The sequence below is a fragment of the Cicer arietinum genome, chromosome 2, assembly GCF_000331145.2.
Source record: "Cicer arietinum cultivar CDC Frontier isolate Library 1 chromosome 2, Cicar.CDCFrontier_v2.0, whole genome shotgun sequence".
Lineage (NCBI taxonomy): Eukaryota > Viridiplantae > Streptophyta > Magnoliopsida > Fabales > Fabaceae > Cicer > Cicer arietinum.
Genome location: NC_021161.2, coordinates 48,493,145 through 48,502,859, shown reverse-complemented (window position 1 = coordinate 48,502,859; position 9,715 = coordinate 48,493,145). Strand labels below are relative to the sequence as shown.

The following is a 9,715-nucleotide window of genomic DNA, read 5'->3' as shown; positions in this document are numbered from 1 at the left end:
GGGTAACTCTCCCTAATCAAAACGAGGTAACTAGGTGCACCTAACGCAGTTAACGATTTAATAATTATAACAACGATTTCTCAAAATACGTATTTCAAATCATTTCATCGTAATTCATTGAAAACATACTTAATCGCATAACAATTCAATATTTAAATACTTTAACTCATACGTAAATCAAACTAATAACATATTATATAACAACGACCATTAAATTAAATAATTGACGAAATTGAGATAAATTTCAAAGGCTGTGTTCCCCAAATTTTTCAATAAATACTTTAATATAGAAAACAAGTAAAATAATAATAATAACATTATAAAAAATATATGACGATGATCGTCATCAACTCACAACTATGAAGAATCGTCTAAGTTTGCTCTCCAACAACTCTCAGAGTAGCCGACAGGGTCTCAGCTGACAAATCTGAGTATCAAAAATATTTCCAAGACTTTAGAAAAAATTATTCTAAAGTTTAGTTAACTCTAGGAAACCATAAAAATTATTCTAAAGTTTAGTTAACTCTAGGAAACCATAAAAATCATTTAAATATACTCTAAGCACAAAATACGATTTTTAAACAGAGCCTCAAACAGAACCATCTGAATACTACATTGATAACTATTATTGTATGCAAATTCCATCAAGGCCAAATGTTGATCCCAACTACCCCCAAGATCCAGAACACAAGCACAGAGCATATCTTCCAATATTTGTATAGTCCTTTCAGATTGACCATTTGTTTAAGGGTGAAAAACGATGCTAAGCTTCAAATGAGTTCCTAATGAAGTTTGGAATGACTTCCAAAATTGAGCAGTAAATTGGGCCTCATGGTCAGAAATAATATACACCGGTACACCATGCAAAGAGACAGTTTTATCTAAATAAATTTTAGCATATTGCGATGCAGTATAAGTAGTCTTCACAGGCACAAGGTGTGCAGATTTGGTTAACCGATCTACAATCACCCACACCGAGTCATAACCCCTTTGGGTTCGTGGTAATCCCGTGACAAAATACATAGCGATGCCTTCCCACTTCCATTTAGGTATTTCAACAGGTTGAAGTAACCCTCCAGGCTTTTGGTGCTTAGCTTTTACTTGTTGACACACTAAGCACTTAGAGACAAAATCTGCTACGTCTCTTTTCATCCCTTCGCACCAATACAATTCTTTTAAGTCTTGATACATCTTATTAGAACCTGGGTGAATAGTGTAAGAAGAATGATGAGCCTTCTCTAAAATTTTCCTCCTAAAGCCACCAATATCTGGAACACACAACCGAGACTTCAACCTCATCACACCATCAGAATCAACTCAAAAGTCTGAAATTTTACCATTCTGAACATTATTTACCATATTCACCAAGTACGGGTCTTGACTTTGAGCTTCTTTGATATCATCAACTATGGTTGGACGAATTTGTACGTGGGCTAAAAATAACCTCGAATGACCAAGTTCCAATTGAATTCCACTTTCAACAACTTCTTGAAATTCTTTAACTATTGACCTCTTTACTTCTGCTATATAAGCAAGATTGCCCATGGATTTTCTACTCAAAGCATCTGCAATAACATTTGCCTTCCTTGGGTGGTATAAGATTGTGCAATCACAATCTTTCAAGAGTTCCACCCACCTTCTTTGTCTTAAATTTAAATCTCGCTGTTGAAAAATATACTTAAGACTTTTATGACCGGTATAAATCTTGCAAGTTTCACCATATAGATAGTGTCTCCAAATCTTAAGAGCAAAAATAACTGCAGTCATTTCCAAATCATGTGTGGAATAGTTCACCTCATGCCTCTTGAGTTGTTTAGATGCATAGGGAATAACCTTACCTTGTTGTATAAGTACACAACCGAGACCAACTCTAGAAGCATCACAATAAACTGCATAACTTTCACCACCTATAGGTAATGCCGAAATAGGTGCTAACATCAAGTACTCATTCAATTTTTGAAAGCTTTCCTCACATGCATCTGTCCATCGGAACTCAACTTTCTTCTGGGTCAACCTAGTCAACGAAGATGCAATCTTTGTGAAATCCTTCACAAAACATCGATAATAACCGGCTAAACCAAGAAAACTCTGAATCTCCTTCACTGTGGTAGGTCTGGGCCAATTCTGGACTGCTTCCACCTTACTTGGATCAACACTTATTCCATTCTTAGACACACCATGACCTAAAAATGCCACACTATCCAGCCAAAACTGACATTTTGAGAATTTGGCATATAATTGTTTATCTCTTAAGGTTTGCAAAACCAACCTTAAATGTCGCTCGTGTTCTTCTTTACTCTTGGAATAAACAAGGATATTATCAATAAACACAATCATGAATTGATCCAAGAATGGTTTAAAAATGCGATTCATCAAATCCATAAAAGCTGATGGGACATTAGTAAGCCCAAATGACATAACCAAAAATTCATAATGCCCATAACGCGTACAGAAAGTTGTCTTTGTTATGTCTTTCCTTTTAATCTTCAACTGGTGATACCCCAACCGCAAATCAATATGTGAAAAACATTGAGTTCCGTGAAGTTGGTCAAACAACTCATCAATGTGTGGCAAAGGGTATTTATTCTTTACAGTTACTTTATTTAACTGCCTATAGTCTACACACAACCGCATAGATCCATCTTTCTTCTTTACAAATAATACCAGTGCTCCCCAAGGAGAAGAACTTGAACGAATAAAATCCTTATTAAGAAGATCTTGAAGCTGCTCCCTTAATTCCTTAAGTTCTGCCGGGGCCATACGATAAGGAGGTATGGATATAGGATGAGTGTTTGAAACTAAGTATATAGAGAATTCAATCTCCCTATCAGGTGGTAACCCAAGAAGTTCTTCAGGAAAAACATCTGAAAATTCACATGCTATTGGAATTTTTTCCAATTTATCTTCAGCCACTTATGTATCCCTTACCAAGGCTAAGTAAGCTTGACAACCTCTTCTCATTAACTTATTAGTTGTCACGGCTGAGATTTGGTTATGTGGTACCCAACAACGTGCTCCTTGTAACGAGAAAACTGATTGTCCTGGTATCTCAAATTTTACCACTTTGTTATGACAATCCAAAGTAGCATGATGCAAAGCCAACCAATCCATACCCAAAATTACATCAAAATCTACCAAGTCAATAACTATTAAATCTACCGGCAACACCTTGCCATCAATAGTTATATCACAAGAACGATACACCGACATAGCAAACAAATTTTCTCCAACAGGTGTAGCTACAACTAAATACTCTTCTAAAGAAGATGAACATTTATCATGTCGAGTAGCAAAGCACGATGATACAAAAGAATGTGTAGCTCCAGGGTCAAACAAAACATGAGCATCTCTAGAACAAATAGAAAGTATACTTGTAACTACTGCATTGGATGTTTGAGCATCCTAACGAGTCAAAGAAAACACTCGAGTCTGACCTCTTCCTGCTGGTATCTAACCTCTACCACCAAATCCTCTACCTCCTCGCTGAGATGTTCCTGAACCTCTGACATTAGAATTTCCACTTTGACGAACAGGTGCAGAATGAGCCTGAGAAGATGCCAAAGTTGTTGGTGTTGATGCATAACTAGAGGATGGATGTGTCGTGTCTACAGAACAATCCCTCCTGATGTGACCTACTTGGCCACATTGATAGCACACCTTAGCATTACCATCTATGGAGAAATTCCCAAAGTGAAACCTACCACAAATAGAACATCGTGTACTTGAAACACCAGAATGTCTTTGAGGGAAATCGGATTGTGATGCTGCTCCAAAATCTGATCTACGACTCTGCACTATCCCAGAAGACTACCCACTATGACCACCTCTTTGAGACATGAGTTTTTGTTTCCCTTAATAACCAAACATAGATCCACCATTGCGATTCAAATAGTTATTGTAAGATCCTTCAACCCTTTGTTTCTTCCATGAATCTTGTCTATTGCCTCCTTTTTCCTTCTGTCGTTGCTCGATCTGAAGAGCCAAACTCAACACCTCAGCAAAAGTAGAACAATTAGACCCAACCACAGATCTAAATAAGTAATCCTTCAATCCTCTAATGAACCTCTTAACATGCATCTCCTCAGTGATAAGATAAGAAGCATGTCTAAAGAGTTGTGTAAAACGAGCACTATACTCTGAAATTGTCATACCCTCCGTTTGCTCCAATCGCTCAAACTCATGTGCTAATCCATCTTTAACACTCTGCGGAAGAAAACGAGCCATGAACAACTGAGAGAACTCTCTCTATGCTAATAGAGGTGACCCCACTTGTCTACCACGTGACACTATATCAACCCAATCACGTGTCACGCCTATTAGCTGAAATGATGTCAATTCTACTGCTCTTACCTCAAAACAATTCAATGCTCTCCAAAGGCGCTCTAGATTATCAATGAATTGTTGTGGATCCTCAGTTGCACTAGACCTAGAAAAATTAAGGGGTTTAAGCTTCATGAATTCTGGTAAAGTAACCTCAATACCCCTCGTTTCCGCAGTCGTCTGATGCTAACCTTGTCTAACCTCTTGTTGACCATTGACATTTTCATGCCTTTGATCACCCTTTTGTTGTTGTCCGACGACAACCCCAACAAGTTGTTGCACAACCTGTTGTAATCCCTGCAGACCAGCAGTAAACTCTTCCATGGCTCTATTTCCGCGCCTCCTCCTAGGTACCTCAACATCAGCATTCAAACCACGTCCGCCAACATTAGCTCTACGCCTATTTCGAGCACGAACTGAAACGCAACCTCGTAGACGAGCGCCTTGAGCTTGGGCAATTAACTCATCAACAATTTCCTTTATAGTAGGATTCCTAGTCTTGGGTGGCATTCTCACCTATTCAAGAACATTGATAAAAAGTTGAATAAGACGACAAGAAATTGTGGAGAGGTAGTGATGATGAAATTAAACACAGATGAGACTCTCATAGAGTGCTAATAGCCCTTGCAAGTAAGTTGTGCCCAGGTACACAATTTACTAACAATAATTTATCATCACCCTATGTTTGCAACTATTTGGACCTACGGCTGAGCTCTGATACCAACTTTGTCACGACCCGAAAACTAACTGTCGTGACCGGCGCACAGGCTATATTCCTAGTCTGGCAAGCCTATCAACTAACTTAACAACTAAACAACTAAATCGTTCTCTAACCATTTAAAATATATATAAGTATGTATCCTCTGTAACTTCAACATTCCCAAATTTATAAAATCTTTATTTAACTTTCAATTCAGTCACAATTCAAAGAACATAATCTAATTGTTTAATACACTTCCCAAAAAGATACTTTCTAGATTCCAAAATAGCTGTAATTTACATCAGACGTCAGACTCAACAGACGTTACAAAAAAAATGGTCCTCGAACAAAGTGGCCTACCAAAAAGAAATATGTTGAGACTTGAATCTAATAACAGATTTCTACTCAACTGCCTGCGAACCTGGAAAAAAAATAAACAACATAAAGGGTATGTCACAAAGACTTAGTGAGGAGACAACAACCACCATCATTTAGAAGGGAAACACAAAAAGGCACGAATAACTGCTTTACAATCGGGCGGCAATTATGTTAAACAATATTACTTAAAAATCTAGAAAATTCTAAATTTAAATATATACACATATATAGTCATTAAGCTTATAATTTAACCGTTCGAACAGAAATATTAAAAATCCAGTTAATCACGAATCAAAATCAAAACGAACAACCTTAAAATCATCATAAAAATAAAACAAGTAACAAGACAAATTTTTTTAGAACCAAGATACGGCTTCATCTCATTGATAGCCATTTCCTCCTAAGGGTGACCTTTCCCTTAGGGGTGACTTCATCTAACGGATAGCCCTCTCCTTTCAATCCCGCAACACATCATCACATATCAATTAAGGAGCTTACATCTCATTGATAGCCCTCTCCTTCTACGAATGATATTCTCATAGGGGAAACTTCATCTAATGGGTAACTCTCCCTAATCAAAACGAGGTAACTAGGTGCACCTAACACATTTAAAATTATTGCATCGTAATTCATGGAAAACATATTCAATCGCATAACAATTCAATATTTAAATACTTTAACTCATACGTAAATCAAACTAATAACATATTATATAACAACGACCATTAAATTAAATAATTGACGAAATCGAGATAAATTTTAAAGGCTGTGTTCCCCAAATTTTTCAATAAATACTTTAATATAGAAAACAAGTAAAATAATAATAATAATAACATTATAAAAAATATATGACGATGATCGTCATCAACTTACAACTATGAAGAATCGTCTAAGTTTGCTCTCCAACAACTCTCAGAGTAGCCGACAGGGTCTCAGCTGACAAATCTGAGTATCAAAAATATTTCCAAGACTTTAGAAAAAATTATTCTAAAGTTTAGTTAACTCTAGGAAACCATAAAAATCATTTAAATATATTCTAAGCACAAAATAAGATTTTTAAACAAAACTACATTTTTCTATGAATTTATACTAGGATTAGAGTTGTGCATTTACCTCAACGAGTCTCAATAAGCAATTCTCAGGAGATGGATACTCTTCTCCTTCTTTAGAGGACAAACCCTAACCCAAAAATTATACCCAAGAACTTGTGAAAATATGAGGAAGCTTGCTTAGGGAAAGTATACCATTTCCATGGATTTGTTGTGACTTTAAGTGACAGGAAGAAGGAGAAGAAGAAGAAAAGTAAAAGAAGAAAAAAAAATGGAGAAAGATGGGGTTGCCGAGAGGGAGAGGAGAAAAGGAGAAATGAAGAATGATAAGTTGTTGGGAGAGAAGAAATAGGAGAAAACCAGAAAGTAAAATAGAAAGAGAGTGAAAATGAATGAGGTTGGGTGGGTTTGTTTTATTTATTATTAATTATTATTATTATTATTATTATTATTTTTTTAAAAACACGTACGTGTCAATGAAATTAAGAAAAGGTTAAATATATTTTAAATCTTATAAAATTTTAATTTTTTATTCTTTATAAAAAATATCTTAATTGTTTAGTTCCAATTTCTTTTTATTCCCAAAAAAATTTTGAATTAAATTCTAACACAAACACCGTTGACAAACACCGTCGAGAAAACAAATGTTTGTTAAATAATTTAGACTTCACAAAATAAAACAATATAAGCTAAATGCCCTTTTTTTTTTTACATGAATAAGGTAGATGCTCTTGTAAATAACACAAAGAGCATATACTTATGAATTATGATATGGTTTCAAATACAATAACTTCATGCATTCTTCGAATGATAAAGATACTATTGGATCCTGTTGGAAATGATGATGCTTTAATGAAAATTTATCGGAAATAATGATGACATTTATGAGAGCTAGTGTTTATTGTGAATTGAAAAAAATTGAGAAGTCCCACATTGGAGGGATACCACACACTAGTAGGGTATATAAGGTGGAGGTAATGAACTTGGGAAGGGCCCCAAGGGGCACCCCAATTTTGTGAAGGAGGGCACCACACACAATTTTGAGCAGTGCCTCGAAACGTTTTAAAGAGGGCGACCTAGTCCGCAACTCAACCAAATAATATTTTCGGTGGCATTATTGTTTTCAAAAGGTTTTCTCGAAATTCAAAACAACAGATCCATTCGAAGCACCATCCATGACAGAAATTAAAGCATCAAATTGATACATATGAGCTAACTAACAACCAAGAGAGAATTGAATAAAAAAGTTCAAAAATCAAAGCAATGAAGTCTTGAGAATATTTTAGAAATTATAGATACATAACAATATCTTGAAAATAAGATGAAAGAAGTTGATCACTAATTTTCTTATTTGTATAACAACTTGAAATAGACAACATAGTGAAATTAAAATAGATAAAACCACATTACTTAAACACACAAGTTCAAATTACAAACAACCATGTCTATATATATCTGAAAAGAAGCACATGACAAATGAAATTAGTTAATTCCTCTATGATTTGCACCAGCTCTGTAATGTGTCCTTTTCAGTCTTATGCGAAACATATTTTCAATAAAAGTTGCAAGACATCTTGGTTTACCTGTCAAAAACACATTATATCCCAACAACACTCCAAATACTGCACCACATCCATATCCTATTGCTACTGATTTCCATCCAAATCCAAAACCTGTTTCCTCTTCATCATTAGATGTTGATTGTGGTAGCTGATATTTGTCATTTTTGCATGATTTAGACAATGGCAATCCACACAACATTGCATTTCCTTCATATGAAACATTTCCAAATGTGTCAAACTGTTTACCTGTAGGTATGATTCCCTCAAGCTGGTTTTGTGAAAGGTTCAAGAAACACAGGAAAGTCAAATTTGACAAACTCTCAGGAATCTCACCTGTCAAATGATTCCTTGACAGGTCCAACCACTCCAAATTTATCAAATTACCAAGAGATTTTGGAATGGTACCAGTGATTCCATTGTTTGAAAGGTTAAGGCCTATGAGAGAATTTAATTCTCCAATGACTTCTGGAATTTCACCTTCAAACATGTTATTTGATAAATCAATAGTTGTGAAACTAGTCAATATCCTTGTTAGATTCATAAAAAAACCTTTCATTATAACCACCACAGATTCATTGTAGTTTTTGTAATTACCCATCATGTATTGCAAACCAGTTTGAGTGACATTCAAATTCTTCATTCCTTGAAAGTTCTTGATGCATGAGGTTGGCAAGGGACCAAAAACATTGGAGATCTCACCTTCAAGATTATTGTAACTAAGGTCCAAGTATTTGAGTTTAGTGAGGTTCCACAAGGATGGAGGAACCAACCCATCAAAATTACAATATGAAAGAACTAATTGAGTAAGATATTTCAACTGGCCTATAGAATAAGGAATTTCACCTGACAAAGTGGTGGAAGATAGGTCCAAGTACCTCAAAGGACTGGTCCAATTGGTCTTTGGAAGTTGACCGCCAAGGTAATAATTATATGACAAATCTAATACTTTTAGATTAGGTAAATAGAAGAGGTCACTTGACAAATTTCCTTGCAACTCAGTGGATGCTAGATTAAGAGAGACCAAAGAGGACGACAAGTTCTTTAGAAGCAACAAAGAACTCTCTCTTATGGAAGTCATATTCACATCTTCCAAATGAAGCTCTCTTAAATTTGTAGCGTTATGAATGAGTTTCTTCCATGTGAATGGATCAAGTTTCAGGCTCATGTACCCGTTATTGCTGAGATCAAGTGATACTAATTTTGACAAGTAAGAGATTGTGTAGGGAATATTACCACTAATACCAGTGTTTGATAAATTAAGATGTGTGAGACTCACAAGATTACCAATTTCAGCATGCATCAAAGAACCAGAAAAATCATTAAAAGCCAAGTTGAGTTGTTGAAGGTTGTTAAGCTGAAAAATAGTGCTATTGGGATGTAATACACCTTTCAGATTGTTGCAGCTGAGATCTAGACTGATCACGTGACCTGACACAGGGTTGCACATGACACCATCCCACTCGCAACAATCTGTATTGTTAGTGATACTAATTTTGACAAGTAAGAGATTGTGCAGGGAATATTACCACTAATACCAGTGTTTGATAAATTAAGATGTGTGAGACTCACAAGATTACCAATTTCAGCATGCATCAAAGAACCAGAAAAATCATTAAAAGCCAAGTTGAGTTGTTGAAGGTTGTTAAGCTGAAAAATAGTGCTATTGGGATGTAATACACCTTTCAGATTGTTGCAGCTGAGATCTA

At 35.5% G+C, this 9,715-nt stretch overlaps 1 protein-coding gene across 1 annotated transcript; it reads right to left on the bottom strand.

Moving 5' to 3' along the window:
* Positions 1-7,727: 7,727 nt before the first annotated feature.
* Positions 7,728-9,486, bottom strand: LOC101493150 (receptor-like protein 35). Its single transcript, XM_027331983.2, has one exon. The coding sequence runs from the start codon at positions 9,454-9,456 to the stop codon at positions 7,930-7,932; it is 1,527 nt and encodes a 508-aa protein (XP_027187784.2). The 5' UTR covers positions 9,457-9,486; the 3' UTR covers positions 7,728-7,929.
* Between the last annotated feature and the right edge of the window lie 229 nt (positions 9,487-9,715).